Consider the following 19,694-nt stretch of genomic DNA (forward strand, 5'->3'; position numbering starts at 1 on the left):
ACACTCCAAACTGGCTAACTACACTTGCACACCAAGGAAGACATACTTATTCATATCGGATACTCATAGAGGAATTTTAAAGGGGTACCTAGGCTTGTGGAAAAATAGATAATTCCCCATTATATGCACACAAAGTAAACAAGGTACCTAATCTCCAAGGACTTCTCTGTTTAAAGAAGAAATAGCAGTCGGGACAAAATACTGAAGGCTTCAGCTTCAAAAGCTGTCAACATGTACAGCTCCTATCCTTCTTTCTCTGCTTCACTTCAGTAGGTTGGAGTATAAAGCTTCTGCAGGCAACTCCTGGATCATTCAGTAGTTTCTTTCATGCCTGCTGTAGGTGATGTGTTGGACTCAAGATGGGCACCTAGAAGAGCACAGGTCTTGATCACACACAGATACTTCCCTGGGTTTAAATCAGACAGCCTTGTCTGATGTCTGTACTTGGGCAATGATGAGCATTGCCAGACCCAGAGGCTGAGCTGAGACCACATTCCTTTTCCATCTACGGTGGAGAAGTTGAGGTCAGATCCAGCTTCTGACCCAGACTTCTAACTCTACTCATCTACATGTAGGTGCCTCCATTTCAGCCAGGTGTATGTCTTCTGCTGCAGTCTCTAGGGATCTCACCTGTATAGCCTGTGAAATATGCATTACAATTAAGCAGGCCTACCATAGACAACTACATTAGTGTGACTTGAATTTCTCTCTAAACTCCATTGACAGAACAGTCTGGTCTACATCTCCAGCTGAATGGGAGCTTAGCCAACCAGTACACACTAGACACATATTGTAAATAGCTAAATCTAGTGCAGGCAAAAAAATCACTATTCCCATCCCCTAAATCTGGCAACCTTCACAGCTAGGTCAATTGAACCTCTCCTACCACTACTTGCCTTCTTGAGATTAAATATCCCAGAAGGCACTTAAGTCTGTCTCAAATGCCAGAGAAGGTGCAAGAATGCAATTCATCATGTTTTCCAGGAGCATTAAGTATTTTCCGAGTCAAGTTTTCAACACAGACTGCTTCTAACTGATCACTTGGTTTCTCTGTCTTTCTCTGAGGGATGATCCTCAGACTGAACCAACCTCTGCCACAGGAAATTTGCACCTGATCAGTTGGGGATGAGAGAAGAGAAAGAAATTCTTGGTACCCCAACACACAGAGAAAGTCCTTGTAACCCAAGAACAACATGCTCACTGCTGTCTGAGACAGTGCAGCCTCTTACTGGTCACAAGCATAAATAGCTGCTTGTCACTACACATCAGTTGGAAAGTATTTCATAAAAAGATCATAGAATCATAGAATGGTTTGGGTTGGAAGGGACCTTAAAGATCATCTAGTTCCAACCCCCCTGCCACAGGCAGGGACACCTTTCCTCTAGACTAGGTTGCTCCAAGCCTCATCCAACCTGGCCTTAAACACTGCCAGGGAGGGGGCAGCCACAACTTCTCTGGGCAACCTGTGCCAGTGTCTCACCACCCTCACAGGAAAGAATTTCTTCCAATATCTCATCTAAATCTCCCCTCTTTCAGTTTAAAACCATTCCCCCTCATCCTGTCACTACATGCCCTTGTAAAAACCCCTCTCCATCTTTCCTGTAGGCCCCCTTCAGGTACTGGAAGGTGTTGAAAGCATCTGCCTAACATAAAGCACATGCCTAACACCAAGAATTCAAATATTCCAAGTATATTAGCCTCCACAGCCCTGATCATAAATCCCACCTAAGATCAGATTTCCAAAAGAGCAGTCTGTCCTTATTTATTACAGTGAAGTGAATGCAATTATCATGTATCTATATCTACAGATAAAGTGCTTTGCAACTGTATCCTAGAGATGGATTTGACCTTCATACCACAGTCATTGTCAAATACTCTGATGACATCTACAATAGTCAGAGTCTAAAATTGGACTGTCTTAATAAGTGGCTGGTCCTGATTATACACATGAAATTAATGTTATTTATGACCAAAATGCCCATGAGCTGTTGGTGCTCTACAAATAGGTCTTGCAGGGGAGACATAAATCTGAAGTAGTGACTCCATATAGTCATCACAAATTTTATAAGATGCTTTTTCAATAGTGAAATTTTCATCTGCATTTCTGTCTGTATTCCAGAACTGTGGGCTTTCTCACAATGAATTCTCTGTCTCTACGCTATATAAATCTCTAGATTGGGAAGGAGCCAAAATACTACGTCTGGCAAGGACAAGACACAGTCTTTCACTGGAATCTTTGACAAGGTTTTGCGAATGTTTTTAGCATAGATACAGCATATTTTTCAACCTTTATGCAATATGAGCTGATTTTTGATCATGGGAAATCTCACATAGTTTCATACAGATTTAGTATAACAAGGAGTTGTTCAGAAATCACAGAATCACAGAATGTTCGGGATTGGAAGGGATCTCGAAAGATCACCTAGTCCAATCCCCCTGCAGGAGCAGGATTACCTAGATCATGTCACACAGGAATGCGTCCAGGCGGGTTTTGAATGTCTCCAGAGAAGGAGACTCCACAACCTCTCTGGGCAGCCTGTGCCAGTGTTCAGTTACCCTCACTGTAAAGAAGTTTTTCCTCATATTTATGTGGAACCTCCTGTGTTCCAGCTTGCACCCATTGCCCCTTGTCCTGTCAATGGATGTCACTGAGAAGAGCCTGGCTCCATCCTCATGACACTTGCCCTTTACATATTTATAAACATTAATGAGGTCACCCCTCAGTCTCCTCTTCTCCAAGCTAAAGAGACCCAGCTCCCTCAGCCTCTCCTCATAAGGGAGATGCTCCGCTCCCTTAATCATCTTCGTGGCTCTGCGCTGGACTCTCTCTAGCAATTCCCTTGTAATTCTGCCTTGTAAACCATAACCAAGGCAGCAGAGAAACCACAAGATGAAAGGCTGGTAATTCATACATATATATATATGCTTATACCATATGATGTCAGAAAGTTGAAGAGATTTTTTTATGACCAGGAAAATTCAGACAAATAATAAAAATCTCCATCATTAGAATAAATTCTAAGATAATGAAAGATTTTTTGAAGAGCTATAATATCTGATACCTACAACAGAATCCATATTCCACTACCTTGGGGTAAAAGGAAATTTTCTTTAGGAATAAATTACCCTACAGCTGGTAAGTGTAGAGTTATGTACTCCACTTGCTCCTGATGTTACTTGCTCAATGCTAATAATTAAGACCAGGGTTCACAGACTGGCACAGGTCAGATTGAAAAAGCATTTCCCATTTCCTCTGTTTTAAATCTTCAAGCTCACACTTCTCTCTGAAGTTTTTCCACTGAGTCCCAATTCATCACGATCTGTGAACATGTGTCCAACCTGAAGTACAGGATAGTCCCTATGAAAGGATCAGAATTGCTGGGCTTGCTCAAACTCCAAACCCAAAGTTCATACAAAGCATAAAACAGGGTAAATCTTCAAAGGAGCTGCAGTGAGCCTGAAAACTGCTGAGTTTTGCACAACTTTACCAGATACACAAAAACCAGAGGCTCTTCTACACCCCTGGTACAGTCATGTTTGTGCAGCCGCTCTCTGAGATGTCCATCTGACCTGAATACAGAAAACTCAATGCTGCATGAAGAATGATTTCCCAATAGTGTTTGACCATGAACAGACAATTCTGTCGACCCTTACATCCACAGCAGCAACTATTGTGCACTACCTGAGCCAGGGTAGTATTACGTACGCTTTATTCAAGATTTCTCCCTTTTCAATACATTTTGGAGTATCTTACTGCAGAGAAGCTATATTGATATTAGTAAATAAAAGTAGTGCCAGGGCACAGGCATGTATTGGCTACCTGTGATGCTTTTTTACAGAATTTCTGGGGTTTTGTTGCCTGGTCTAACTAGCAGTGTCCCAAACTATACCTGGGTAAAGTGACACATATACATCACTAATATATATGTAGCTTGAGAATTCAGGGAAGCACCAGCCCTTATTAGAACCCAGTTAGGTGGCTTACCTGTGCTATAAATAATGTACTAATATTTAGAGAAGTTCAACCTTGTCAGGGTTGAATCATAAGCCGCTGACCCCATGGACTAAGTATTGGGTCAGCTCAGATTTCTAAGCATATATATAAATGTGGATTCAAGAAGAGGTGACATGTTGCAGGGCTACCCAAGCTGTTTTTCAGCTCTTCTTTGTTTCCTTCATGATAAATGCAGAGGAGCAAGTGGAATAATCCTGTGGGTTGTATCTGGCTTGAAAGCAACAACTTGAGCTACGGTGTCCCCATTTGCTGGAGACAGAATCAGCGTTAAGCCACAGGGCAAACAAGAAAACCCTGGAAAAAATCCATTTCCATTATTAACTGCTGAGAGATTTTGTCCAGATACATGAGTGTCTCTCTGTTGTCCTCTAAAGGTTGATCTGGGTAAATGCATTTATGAGTCTACTACAGCGGAGCGCCAAGTCAGTAAGCACATCAGTACTAGAAAAGCACCAAAAAGTTTCTATAGCTTTAATGAGAGGAATCTGTTTCTTTCACCCTTTGCTTTCAAAATGGAGTGAGCATCAGGAAAGGAAGAGCGAGAGAGTGAAGAAAGAAAGAAAAGGAGAAAATAAAGAGAAAGAAAATATTTAGATAAACCTTAGTTTCTTTTAAAATGTCTTCTATTACTTATAATTCAGAGGTCCTTCTCCCAAAAACCTTACAGAATCATGTGAGACTTTTGTGTACATGTGTCTCTGCATGCAAGAGGGAAAAGCTGAGGTTTTAATTTCTCCTGAAACTTAAACTATTTTCAAATCCCACTGATGTCAGTAAAGATGAGATTTTATCTTTCTTTATTTTTTCAGGACAGAAAGGTTATACAAATCTCTCTTTAGCACTGTAAGTTGGTTGGTTTGACATTCAGAACAGGTAAAAGAGCCTAGTTTCGTGCTCAGTGAAACTGAGAGAGAGCTCTCAGTTTTCCAAGGGGATGGGAGGAAAAAAGGGGGTTGGAATAGGTAGAGAAAGAAAAAAGATGGATGTGAACAAAGCAAATATATAAGGCTTTGAGAATAACTTTAGAAAAGCCTGAAAATTGAGAACCAGGGCAATCCTGACCTACAGCAGATGAAGACAAGCCTGCCTGGAGACACAAGAGCTCTGAGAAACACATTCAGAGACTATATGGTGCAGGGAGTCATGATGGGAGGTGGTGAAGCCTTGACTAACTCCCAGCACGTGTAATCCTGCCACTAATTCAGCAGAGCTGAATGGTGACATTACAGGCCAACAGTTTCTTCTGCTGAATCTGGAATTATGTTAGCCAGCACAAACATCAAGCCCCAACCTTTTCTTGTTAATGATGTGCAGGTAGACCTTTACAGTAAAGGAGCATGTCAGTAAGGGAAATGGTTGGGATTAACTTGCATATCACCCATATCTCTGATATCTTTGCACTTCCCAGGCATTTAGTGCATCCAAACCTCTCTGGAGCAGAGAACCAGACCAGATGAACCAATCAGTTTCAGTTGTATAGATTCCTGCTGTGAAGAAGGGAAATGCTTCTGTCACATTTTAGAGATGGAATAGAGACATGTAGAAATTAAGACCCCCCAAAAGATATGTGCAAACTAATTTAACAAACTCTGTGAGTATGGTCCTGGGCACTGGAACACAAGTGTCTGTAATGTTTGATCACTATTGTGACTATTTGTGTGTATTTGGCCTAGACCAACTCCTCCTATCCCAAACAATTCCCAGGCACAAGTCAGCCTTATCCCAGTCAAGGGAATGTTCCCAGTTGACAGCGGAGATGTGGCCACAACTTTGAAAGTTAAAATACTTGAATAATGGAGATGAAGCCGTCTACGCTAGATCACTCATGATCAGAGGAAGAGTCTGGTCACTCTTCACTTCGCTAGTGCAGGTATAGGTGACTAAAGGTACCCTCTAGCTTAAATTTAAGTACCTTGAGGTGCTTAAACAAGCATCCCAGGGATCTAGGGTCATTTTAGGTGTAAAAGGACATCCTGTCTCACATTCATCTGTCATTCCCTCAATTCAAGGGTCTTTTGTGAGTCCTGCATCACATATACCAATGTTACTGACACTCTGGATGTCCCATGGAATCTTTGGTGGCATAGTGAGCCTGCGTGTTCACTATCCATCCCTCCTCTTGAAACTGTTCCCTTTTGCAGGGGAAAATTTAAGGCAGGACTGAGAATGAGAGCTGATGAGTATCATTATCTAATGTACTGGTTTCTGTATTAAACCAAAGCTAGAGTGATGGATCTAGGATCCTTCTTTATTCATTTCACACTTGTCTGTTGATAAAGTATCAAATCAACCATCAGTCCAAGGATCAGAATTTAGGACATTCCTCCAACTGGACCAAATGTCCAAAACACTAAATTAGTATTTTTCTTGATTTTAGACCCTACCTCTCTCCTGTTGAACGGAGAGAGTGTATATGTGCTTCTCTCTTCCATTCGACTGTTATAGCTGAACTTCCCACAGATTCATCTGGGAACCTGAAAGTCACATTGACATATGTCTTCTTGCCTTTGCCTTCATAACCTGTCCTTGTATCAGAACAGCCTTGAATTTTTTTAATTTTTGGCAGAAGTCTTTTTTAGCTCCAAAAAGTCTCATGGAAACTAGTGTTACCAAAAAGAAACACCAAAACTTACCCACATTTTGTTCTGGAAAACCAAAACACATGACGCACAAAACTTACAAGGACAAGACTTGCTGACATTATACTCAAGAGATTTGTGTATGTTTCTTGGCTTACACATACAGACTTCCTGACCTCATTAGTCAGCCTCTTAGTCTCACTTTCTTCACTTGTAAAATTGGGTATAGACATGCCTTCTACATCTGCCTTTGGGATACTTTATAGAATCATAGAATCATAGAATGTTAGGGGCTGGAAGGGACCTCTGGAGATCATCAAATCCAACCCCCCTGCCAGAGCAGGACCAGTCTAGGGCAGGTTACACAGGAACGCATCCAGATGGGTCTTGGTCTCCAGAGAAGGAGACTCCACAACCTCTCTGGGGAGCCTGTTCCAGTGCTCTGTAACCCTTACAGTAAAGAAGTTCTTCCTCATGTTGAGGTTGAACTTCCTGTGCTCTAGCTTGCATCCATTGCTCCTTGTCCTATCGCAGGGCACAAGTGAAAAGAGGTTGCGCCTTTCCTCTTGACACCCAGCCCTCATCTATTTATACCCATTAATCAGATCCCCTCTCAGTCTTCTCTTCTCCAGACTAAAAAGCCCCAGGGCTCCCAACCTTTCCTCCTAAGGCAGGTGTTCCAGTCCCTTCCTCGTAGCCGTCTGTTGGACTCTCTCCAGTAGATCTCTGTCCCTCTTGAACTGGGGAGCCCAGAACTGAGCACAATACTCCAGGTGAGGTCTCAACAGGGTAGAATAGAGGGGGAGGAGGACCTCCCTTGATCTGCTGGACACACTCTTCTTTATGCACCCCAGGATACCATTGGCCTTCTTGACCACAAGGGCACATTGCTGTCCCATGGATAACTTCTTGTCCACCAGGACTCCAAGGTCCTTCTCCACAGAGCTGCTCTCTAGCAGATCGCCTCCTAACCTGTACTGGTGCATTTTATTACTCCTTCCCAGGTGCAGGACTCTGCACTTATTCTTGTTGAACCTCATTAGGTTCCTCTTTGCTCAGCTCTCCAACTTGTGTTGATAAGAATCTGTAGTGTTTAGAAAGTTCAGATATCCTACTAATGTCAACCACTATGTAGGGAAAGACAAATACCCACCAGTTACAGAAGTTGAATTTGATCCTTTAACTTCACAGTTACTTTTCATCAAGATGCAAAATCACATCCAGATCATCTGTCTTCTGTATAAAATATAAAGACAGCTAAACAGCAAAGGGAAAACTACTTTCTTGCAAGTGACACTTCTTTCAGTGCAGAAACCTTATAAAAACAGACAAAAAATAATAGGCTCAGAATACTAAAGCTAGGTAATGAAAGCAATCAGCATCCTCACAAATTACTCTGTGTTTTGCCTAGTCATCCAGCTGATATGAAACACCCTTCCTGTGAAACTGTTTGAGACAAGAGTTTTGTCGTTTAGTTAGTCTCTGAGCCTGGAGCTGTCAACCTCCTGTGAGTGCCTGGCATCACACTGACAAGGTGACATGAAAAGTGACAGGCAAGAAACCAGAGGCTCAGACTTTGGGAGCAGCAAGAAAGTAACATCCTTCTTTCTGAAGAGTATAAGGGAGCAATGAAGTGGGTTTTGAAGCTCAACCTGTTTTTTAAATTGTAACAAAGAGCCAAGCCCAAAGCCTTACTGGTGGGTTGCCTTTACAGATGTGGTTATCCCCCTTATACATTGTTCTGTCTTTTTTATGCTTCTTTGCTTATCAGGAGGTAGAGCACCTGCTGTCATAATTCCAGTCATCTTGATTAGCAGCAGCAGCACAGACTGGAAGAAGCCTGGTGTGCAATGAAGTTTGAGGTGAAACACCTCTGGTGCCCTCTAGAGTTCCCTGTTTTCCATGATCTCTCTCAATCTGGCTTTAGATTCAGCTAGCTGAGAGGTACAGCACTAGTGCTGAAGTACTAGTAATTAACATATTGTTCCTTTCTTTTTTCTTTTTTTTTCCTTTCTTTTCCTTGGCTTTTTATTTACCAAAGGTATTAGAGTTCCTTCCTCTGGGACTTTTCCCCTCACTTCCTTTCCCAGGGATTCCCTCTTTGATCTTTCCATAGCAAGGGTTCAACCATCTTCTCCTGCTCTGCTTATAACCAAAATCCTTTTGGAAGGGTGTGAACTTCTAATATTGCCAATTATTTTTATCATGAGCCTTATGACACTGTATTCCCTTAAATTCACAATTTATGGAATCAAGAGAACAGATGAGAATCTGTTTTCTTTTCTTTATCCTCTTCTTTAATAAATAAGTTCCATGATTACCAAGGAAAAGGCAAGTATACATTCATCAAAGACAGAAAAAATCTTGGGGGACTTGATTTGTTTTTCAATTCAGCACTTAAGATTTCTTAAAACATTTAAGGCACTCTCACATTTCCCAAAAAAAAAGGAATGCCATCCCCTCATTTCCAAATTACTGGGTTACAAAGTTACATTGTCCCTTGTCATCAGCATGTTTATAATGCTTAGCTCTTTCTCATTTGAGGAGGGCAATGAGGCTTCTCAGCTACATTAGCTGCCTCACTGGAAAAAATCTATGCATGGTAGCAAGTTGGATGAATCTCATTCATTTCTGTGCCTTCCCATAGGGCAGAGATGTGACCGTTGACTAAGTGAAAGGAGAAACTGAAGGAGCTGATGGCTGTGTGAGGGACACGCTCACTCTTTTTCAAAAGTATACAGTCATCCTGGATCTGTGGTCTCACTGGTGTGTTTGGATCCAAAGGTAGTAAAGGGCAGCGAGGCCACTTCTCATCCACAGTTAGGCAGAAGCTTGTACAACATTTTCTCATTCAAAACCAGCAAGTCACAGGTTTATCCAGAGTTTCATTTGGAGGATATGACGTGCTATGATGTAAACATTTCTTGGTAAACCTCCAAGGACTTCTGTGAGCAATACGCGCACCACAGTGCCATGGCTTAACCGTAGCCACAGTCTTGGATGTTTCAGATATGTTCCCTGGCCAATTCTCCTAGTGCAGAAAATCAGTTCCAAGGTCTAAAACATACAGAGCTGAAATAGAATATTTTGGAAATATGGGGCATCAGCTCTAGCACTCTCTTCTTACTTTCGCCATTGCTTTTACACATAGTAAAAGGAGGTCCATCTGCTTAGGAGAACATGTCCTTAACACACTTGTTTGGTAATGAACAGAAAAGAAGCATGAGGGCTTTGCAAGGAAACTCTTGTATGTGCTGTTTGCCACTCTGATGTTATAGACTACTTATCCTTGTCATATGTACTGGTCATGTCCCAATGTTTACGTTGACTATCAGTCTAACTTGTGTTGTGGTTAGCCTACTGACCTTCTGAACTTAATTCTCTAGGCAACTTTCACATGACAGACCTTGAAATCCACAGAAGCACCTCAAAGTCAATATAGGCACCTCTAACTTAGGATGTTACTTGTATCAGTGAAGACATTCAAATGTTTTTCCGTTTCCTTTACAACCATCAAAAGTCTTATCAGATCTTATTGTTTGTCATCTGCCATGTATTGTTAAATTTGGATAGTCATGAAGTGGTTTTCATGTTCAAAGTTCTGAAGAAGTCTGACCAATAGGTTCAAGCTTGCTTTTTCTTCATTATTTTTTTTTAAGTATTTATTTACTTTAAATGAGGGTGTAAACATTCAGTGCAGATGGCCTCTCCCCCCCTACTGAGAGGAAATCTGTTGCTTTTGCCGAATGTCGGAGTTTCACCAGCCTGGGGTATGGAGGAGTCCTTGAGGTAGTTGCCAAATGAGAGTCCAAGCCTTCAGGCACACTTGGATCTTTTCACTTTTAAGTAAGGCCATCATTAAAACATGAGCAGACATAATTGCATCATAGCGCTGGGCAGAATTGCAGGCAGGTCTTGGATGTCCTTAAGCATAAGGATTTATAATATGCTGGCCTGATATTCATCACCTTCTTTCTGCAGCTCTCCACGCACAGTACCAAAATCAGAGATTTTAGCTTTGCCTTTTAGAATGATAAAGTTAATTTATAGGAGTTGCAATGAGATGCACCACAAAGCTGAGTATACCCAGGAGACTCCATTATGAAACCACCATGTTTAATGTTAGGCTTTTAAACCAAAATGAAAATATTATAATGAAAGTAACTGGTTTCATAGACGTAGAGCATACCAAAAATAAACCAATTTCAGTGGGAGCTCAGTTAAACTGAAAAATCAGGCAACTAAATTTGACTTTCAGGAAACACATTTGAATTCTTTGCCATTAATCATCTCTGTCATGTCTGATTAAATGTAAAATCAGATTTTTCTCCCCAACTTGAAACTTACTTTCATCAACAAAGTGAAATTATCTAACTTTCTTAGATTTTTCAAAGTCTTTAACTTGCAGAGAAATAAAGTCCACCAAAATCAGAGCAAGGAGAATTACTGATGAAAATGTATGATGAAGTAGAAGATAATATCTCCTGGCCTTTTTATGCTCCTTGCATAAAGTCAGGTTAAAAAAATATACCCTCACAGGAGCATGGCAAGGAGGGCTGCTCAGAAATTTTCCGTAAAATGGTTTCTCTTACTAAACTTCATGCGAAAATTAATAGGCTCTGCATATCCCCATCTGTGGAGAAGAATATATTGATCAGGAACTGAAAGTACAGTTGCCACGAGACTCTGCAGTACCATCTCACTAAAAAAGGTTTGGCTTTTTTATAAGAAATACAATGCTATCTTGAAAAAAATGCTGTATTTGATGATTATTGGTACATAGGAGGCTAAACAGTAAAGGAGATAAACCCCTAACTCACCCTACAAAATCCTTTTCTTACAAACACTAGTTTTCAGACCAGAAGTTTAAGATTCTGCTCAGGACAAAATACCCATATCTAGGCGTTTCTATATAAGCTGGGTGTTTAAACTTCCCATGTAGTCAATGAAGATCTAGGACAAGATACAGCTGAGTAAACAGTAGCATGCAGCGTCTTTTTAGATGCTATTAGATATGCTATCAGATATTCTATCAGTCTAATGCTGCTTTAAAAGGGTGCAGTTCTCCTGTAAGTCCTCTGGACACTACCTGGACTTAAATCCTGTATCATATCTAGCAGTTTTGTGCAGAGGTCTTAGATGCAATAAAGCATCTCAAATCACTATAGACTTATACATAAGAAACTACATTAAGTCTCCTTTGCTTGTAATGGGAATTTAGGCATTGTTGATGTATACACCTACAAGCTGGTACCTACGTTTATGTACCATAACATCAGATTTTGTCCCATTCTGGTATTTTCTACAGTCTTGTTCAGCACTTGAGAACAGTTTTCTATCCTTGTTCTTAGCCCTGCAGGTCATTTCTGAGAAAATCTCTAAGTTTTCACTGTAGTATTCCCAGTTTGCTCTTCAGGGTGTATTGAGCTATCACATGAACACAGTAATATTCCTTTTGCTCATGAGTCAAAATATTCAGAGAGATAGGCCAGAAGATTTCTTTTCTATTCAATCCTTTGTTAAATCTACTATTTGCATCTACTGGAAATGAATGATTGATTTTCATTGCCAATATTTAAAATAGACAGACTGTTTTCTTTTGCATGCAAGATCATAAATAGTTTTATATATGTCTTGGTATAGACTGTTCCCCAAATCAAAACCCAGAAAATCACATAAGCAGTGTAAAAATCATGAGATACTATAACCAGTAATGAAACACTTTAATTTCCTTTTTCTTGCTCTCTGGTACTGTAAGCTCCCTCACATTTTCATTTCTCTGGACTTACAAAGGCTAGAAATTATGATAAAATGCAATACAGAATCTTGAAATTACCTAACTCTTAAACATTGAACTTGAAAGGGCTAAAAGTACTCATCCATATGCTACTGGAGATGTTGGTTTTACTACTATTAAAAACATGACTTACAATGATGATAATGATGATTATTTTCCTGGTATGCCAGGCATTTCTGAAGAAAAAAAAAGTTAAAACAAGGTGTGTTTACCTCTTTTTAATGCTAAATTAAAAAGATCTAGATATTACTACAAGTCCAAAATTTAGGAGTGCAGACATCAAGAGTCATGTGGCATTATTAATTGATGTCTGCAAAATAGTCCTTGTAAATATTTAATTATCATTTTCCTCTCATTACTAACTGGAGATATACATAAATTCCTGCTTTGAAAAGTGCCTGGAGACTGATGGATAAACATTCTAAAAGCGAGTTATTTGTTAATAACCTTTGGGAGACCTTTTATAAAAGATTGTGCCACTCCCAAGCTAAAATGGAGAGATATTTCTGAACTGAGCTCTCATTTGGATTAGGACATTTTGATTAGGACTCCCATAAGTTTGGTGTCTTCCCATAAGTTTGGTGTCTTCCCTAGAATACTGCTTTCCTAGCAAACAGAGTCCCATGTCCAGCAGACAGAAAGATCACCCTAAACGATATCTCAGAGCCTTTCCCATGGGGTTTTTTGATAATTCCAGCATCCTGGCAACTCTCCTTGTCCTGTATAATCTCTTTTCCCTTGGTGCCTACTTTTCCACTTTTTTCTAAAACAGCTGGAAAGACTGAGAAGCCAAAGTACAGAGGAGAGGGGTTCTCACTGAAGTGAAATGTTCCCATTTCTGACCTACGCATTAGATCAGGGTTTACTGATGTGGTGCCTAAGATGCCTACAGAGTCACTGCAGGGACAAGACCTTAACTAGCATGGACTGGGAAATAGTTATTGTTTTGTCAGAATCACTGTAATGTGCTTTTTTTTTCCCCCCTCACCCAAACCAATATAAAGTATTGATTTCTCAAAAATGTCCACAAACTCAAAAATCAGTTTCTGTTCCTCTCCTTGTCTTCTTTCTGCCCTGAGCAGAACTGAGATAATTGAAATCAGTCTTTTTAAATCTGCATTGACATTTCAATCTTTGAAGTAATATTTCATTTATGTTTCTAAATGAAAACTAAAAATCTGGAGGGTTTAGGTAGGTTTTTTTTCACTTACCACTTATCAAAATGAGTCATTGTAACAACGAGAATAAGGTTTCTAGTACAACCTGAGTTTCCCTGGAGTTTGTGTGAATGTCATATACCGCACATGACATTTAGGCAAATAGGGCTGGAATCAATTGCCTAAAAACTGATCTCTAGTGCCATTTCTGTCATCCTAAGGTAGCTGAGACATCCTCACAGAAATGATATCTAAGATACTGGACCCGTGGGAAACCTACACACTTCTGGCTCTGCAGATGGAATCCAGGCTGGACGCCCAAAACATCTCAAGTGACTGTAGATACATATGTGTGCACTGAGATGCTCCTCTAAACTGAGATAAAATTAACCCACTTCATCTTTGCCTGGCAATTGCATTAATACATCATTTCAGTAGCTGTTAAGTGAGGAGCACCACTGAAATTCAGCTACTTTGCAGTGCAGAAAAACAACAATAAAAATTCAGTGTTATCTTGAAAAACCACCGTATTTAGATGAGAGGTGCAACAGGGTAAATCTATACTAGTAGATTCAACACCACAAGGGCAACATTGTTGGAGCTTGGTTATTCTTACTATAAATTTGTTAGGATGGTCCATGAACTTAGCCTGGCTGAACTAGCTGTATGTGAAGCATTTCCTGGGCACTGTTTGGGCATTAGCTTTGGCCAAGGACTATTCCCAATAGGTAGTTCTGATTCCAGCCTGTTGTATGCTCAGAGGGCTTAGCAGCACAGATATGGCCAAACCATGCCAATTGTGCTGGAGGTCAGAGATGGCACCTTGGCATTGCTTACTTTCCTAGTACAGATGCAGACATACATCCATGTAGAATAATCAGGTCTTGTTGTTCAAGACTCTGATCTAGAAGAGTGAATAAACCACACAGAACTGGTTTCCTTTACTTGAGAGGGGAGGAGCCAAACCTTCTGGGACTGGAAAAGTAGGAATGCTGGAGAGCCTAGGGCACAGAGCCTCTTTTGGCCCCTCTGAAGTCAACAGCTCTGTGTCAATCTGCATCAGCCAAGGATCTGTCCCACAGTTGTTTCTGAACTGAGGCTCCTACCAAACCCAACCTTTGAAGCTGTACATAGTCTGCTCTTCTGCTCCACTCTTTTCTTTTCTGTTTCTCCCATAGGTAATAAATAGTGTAGGGAGCAAATCTTGAATTTCACTATAGCAAAATGAGCGTACTGTGCTCTTCGATGTATGTGAGTGCATTTATATTTATGTGCATGTGTGTATTTCTTTTTCTTTTTCTGTCTCCTTCCCATTTGTAGTTTGATCACTCATGGTTTTGGAACTCCTGCAATATGTGCTGCCCTAAGCACTTTCCAAACTGTTCTTAGTGAAATGCTGAACTACTTGGAAAAGCACACATCGCACAAAAACGGAGGAGCGGCGGAATCCGGCCAAGGACACGCCAACTCGGAGAAAGCCCCCCTGCGGAAAACTTCAGAGGCTGCTGTGAAAGAGGGCAAAACAGAAAAGACAGACTAGCTACATCAAACAGAATCTATTTCAAGAGAGTCTTGCTGCTGATATTTTTTTTAAATATATATATCATTGAGGGCGATTTATCTCCAGTGGACCAAATCCAAAAAAGGGGGGAAAAAAGGAAAAAAAAAAAAAGAAAAAATCAAAAAAGAAAATAAAAAAGAGAAAGATTAAAAAAAGAGAGAGAGGGAGAGAGAGGAAAGTATTCAACCCTAAGAACAGCAGTGTACAGTAACTGTGTGATGAAATTGTCACTTTTTTAAAATTTATGTTGCTCTAAAATACATTTTCATGCACGTAGTATTTGATTGTTCTGAATGATACACTAACACTGTTTTTTATAAGCACTTCTGGACTTGGCTGAGGTGGCACATGAAATTTGAAGCACTTTCTTCTCTGGCAGCACAGTTAGGGCCAGTGTATCTGTTGTGGGACACACAGTTCCAGCATCCTGGCTTTGCTTGCATGCTGGATAGATGGAAAAAAGGGCTTCCTCTGAACCATCGGAAATGCCTGATCTACTCACCATTGGGAAAACAATGTGGAAACCTGGCAAAAGAGGAATTCTTGGGTCATGGGACAAATGAACCATATGGTGTTGGGGGCTGCTCATCCCCACATGGGAATGTACAATAAAGCTGCACAGGAATGAGGCCAGAACCTGTTGGGAATCTGTCCTGACCATTCAAGCAGCAGGTGTTGTGTCTCTTGTGAAAAGAGTATGGTAGACTAAAATGAAAAAAGACCTTGATAATTTCAATAAGAGCCCTGATCCCTCTGTGAACTTCAGATTAAATGACAGCACAGACTTCTGTCCTCTATCTTCTCAGCCCCTGGTCCCACAGCACTGCAGTCTGACATACCTGGGTCTCTGTTCAAAAAGATCAATGCAGACAATTGGAGCCACCTTTTGTGTTGCCTTGATTTTGTGATGCTTTCTTTTCTTCAACAGCTTGTTTCTGCAGCTTTATTGTCTTTAGAAATCCAGCTGAGGCGCAGAGGTCTAGCAGAATCCACTCATTTACTGAAAAGAAAATAAGATAAAACCAAAATGCAAATAAGACAGATTGGCTTGGTCCACAGCAGCTAAGTGGTAATAACCTTGCTAACATACTTTTGAAATATATTTGTTTACCACCCACCACACATTCTCACTCAAAAAAACATTGGAGGCATAGTTTGAGTTCAAGCCTCTTTGAGTCAAGAAGATTTTTCCAGCCACATTCTAACTTCTTCAATAAGACTTTTATTCCATTCCTTTTCTTGTTTCTCTGACATGACTTTATTGAGAAAGTTATGAACAATTGGTATTAAGGGGTGGGGTTATGCTGACCATGTAAACTCCTTTTAAGATTAGCAGAACCAGACCTTTTCTTCCAAGGGACAATTCGTCTCTTTCTATGGTAAGAAATAATATAGTTGTCCACATGTAAGTGTTTAGAACCATTTGAGAAGTTTTAGGATATCTAAGACAGCCACAAGAGTTTTGACAGATATGACATGAAACCCATAGGAGAACTGGACTCACCAGGAGGAGGAGCTGGAAGATCCCAGAAGACAGCACTAGATACCTATAGGTGGCCACTTGACTTGCACACCAAGTGTCTAGGACAAGTAGAAGGGATGATCTGGAAGTGCCTCTCATTCTCTACAAATAACACTTTGAATATAATGGTAACATTTTGCATTGTACGTGACTACAACTGGATTGATCACCCTCCTCTCCCTATAATCAGTGGAGAGAAAAAGGCACTTAGAGTATGTAGTTTATCTCACCTCAAAGTAATGACAAATCGTGCCCTGAAAGTGTGCGCTTTTCTCAACTAGGTATAAAGGAAGCCAAGGATAAAAGCGCTCATGCACAGATGTCTACATCATAGCTTTCTAGAACTAGTTAACATGCATTACATCTTGGATGACCAGCTTTAGACTAAACCTAGAGACTATGACAAATATCCGAGGGTGTTTACAGCCATGACATAGGGAGTCAAACTGAATTAACAAGACCAGCCTCTCCTTCCAAATGTATGGAAGCAAATAGAGCACTTATGGCATGACGCTGTTCCTCTTGGGGTCAGTCAGGACATTGCCATCATGGTGAGAAAACATGCTAGGAACTAATGAGTCCCTATTTGCTTGCATAAGGTAATCTACCAACAAAAGAGAAATCCTCCGATTTTGCCCAGATTTGTCCTTGCTCATTGTAGGTATATAACTTAGATACCTACTTTAGTGCTATCTAGGTACCCTCTATGCATTGAGGGAAATAGATGTATCTCCATGGGACTCCACCTCCTTAACACGCTAAGATCAGCTAAGTGCCTAACAGAACTCAAACTTTACTGAATGAATTTTTCACTCCAGTGCCTCTGGAGAAGTACTAAAATCAAATGAATGATCCTCAGAGATGTCTTTGACATAAACATTGTGGAACTGTTCTAGAACATGAAATACTTGCATGTGAAAGCAGATAACCATGATTAAAGGTGAAAAGGAAACTCATTCTGCTTTTTCTATTGCCCAAACTGAGGGAGAGAAAAAGAGAGGGGCTAAAAAATAAAAGTTTGCCTGTGTCAAATATGCAGATTTGCCCCACAAAAATGCACTGTATACGAATTTAATTGCGGTCCTCTACTTCAAGATATGAATAACTTTAAATCAGGTTTTGATGGAGGGTAAAAAGAGAAGAAAATAATTTTTTTAATCCTTTTCAATTTTTTTTTCACTAAAATATCAGTCTTCTGGAGAAGGAGGAACGACTGGCTGTGTAGATTATTCTGTAAAACTGTTGAGAAAGCATTTCATTACAATTAAATTCAAATGTCTGATATTGGAAATAATACACATACAGCATTATTTGAAATATTTACCTATTCAGGATATTGTCCAAGGTCCCAACATTAATTTATTTAAAGATTTGTATCTTTTGTTATTACATAATCACTATGAGCCTCTGCTCTGCAGGCAACAAGTTGTTTTCTACATGGATCACCATATGACCTATTAATATTAATAAACCAGAGCACTCTTGAAGTCCAAGAACTTTCAGTTTTTGACTTAATGACCCCTACATATTTTTGGCAAGATTTAATGCAGATCTGGTTCTACTTGATTGAACTGCCATATATTCTTACCATTCTACCTGCATTTCTATCCTAATCTTTATGTTTTTTCCTTTAGTATCTTAGCACGTTTTGAAAGCAAAATTCTTTTTTAAAGGTAGCTGTGAAATTTGTTGGCATTCACAGGCTCTCTGTTATTTATTTTTATCTGTACTTAATAATTTTGTTCAGAGAAAAAATAATTATTACTGCCTTTTCTGTTCAACTAGCTATTGGAGCAGTTTGGTAACAAAAGGCCTTTCCTTTTTAAAATTGGAACTTTCAGTGTGTTTTTAAGCAATTAATTCACTAACGTTCCTGATGTAAATCTCGGCCTAAGTTCTCATCCATTTGTACCTGCACTACGTTCCCATGTTGGTTTTTTGTATTTGCTTAGTCCTTGTCTCTATGGAAAAGTTGCCATCTCAAAACACATTCATGAATTAGTTCAGCCTGAAGAAAGCGCATGGTTTGAAGTTAGTGGGTGCTCACTGGTAGCAAATTCAAGTATATTTGTACCTTTTTGACTTTGAAACTAATCTGATCTGGAAAAAAAAAAAAAAAAAAAAAGTAGTTCTTCCTTCGAGAGATTGTGGAATTGTTTATTCCATTCAAGTCAAAGACATCGAAGGAGTACAGAAGTGTCCAAACCTCCATGGCCAAAGCAATGAATCGTTATGATTTTTGGAACCCTGAAAATAGATTCATAGCTCAAGTGCTGTCTGAGTATTTGGATCCTGTTGCACTTCAGCCCATTGCTCAGCTTTGTATACATTACACATTTTCCACCATGAATCTCAAAACACTTTAAGTAGGTCTCTAAACTTACTTCTTATACTAAACCCTGACACATTTGACTCACAAAGACCAGCTGTTGGTACTTGGATTTATTAGAAAATTACTCATGAAGTAAACACACTGACTAACCACATGCCTTTCTTTCTAGAGCAAGGTCTTACTCTCTGTGAGTACAAACAGCTCATGTGTTGACTAAGCTTAGAAGGTAAGTCTCTAGCAGAGCCAGGACTGACATTGACACCTCCATCCTCTGCCCTAAGATTTGGATCTCTGTTCACACAGTCCTCTATTAGTATCATTACATGGCAGAGATGTGTAGTGCAGGGAGAGTTTTGTGTACATGATGAGAATTGGAACAGCATTTGTATGGCCTGTAAAGCGGAGTGAACCACGGACAAGTAGCGATGACCCTGCCACCTACAACTGAAGACTGTCAAGAATTTTGTCATTCATGCTGCCATCTTAAACCCTAAGTCCTTCTAGGTGTCACTGTGTTGCCTTGGAGAACTGGCACAAGGGGTGGATTTGGACCTTTAATTTACTTCTTTTTTAAAGATAAACTCCAACATTCATTGGGAAAAGACTTCAGCTCTCCAAATCAACAAGGAATCTGTTCTTTGAAGCTTCTCTTTAACTTTTTCTAAAAACAAAAAAATCTGCTACAAAGCAGGCACAATGTATAGTCCTTCCAAATCTTGGACCTCTGTGTA

General features: G+C 40.0%; 1 protein-coding gene across 1 annotated transcript in view; it reads left to right on the top strand.

Moving 5' to 3' along the window:
* Nucleotides 1-15,088, top strand: part of TFAP2D (transcription factor AP-2 delta) — a 50,452-nt gene extending 35,364 nt beyond the window's left edge. Inside the window, exon 8 of the mRNA XM_068412843.1 lies at nucleotides 14,869-15,088. Within this exon, the coding sequence (XP_068268944.1) occupies nucleotides 14,869-15,088 (220 nt within the window). The remainder of the gene's footprint in view (nucleotides 1-14,868) is intronic.
* Nucleotides 15,089-19,694: the final 4,606 nt, after the last annotated feature.

Source organism: Nyctibius grandis, chromosome 1 (assembly GCF_013368605.1).
Source record: "Nyctibius grandis isolate bNycGra1 chromosome 1, bNycGra1.pri, whole genome shotgun sequence".
In the NCBI taxonomy this organism is placed as follows: Eukaryota; Metazoa; Chordata; class Aves; order Nyctibiiformes; family Nyctibiidae; genus Nyctibius; species Nyctibius grandis.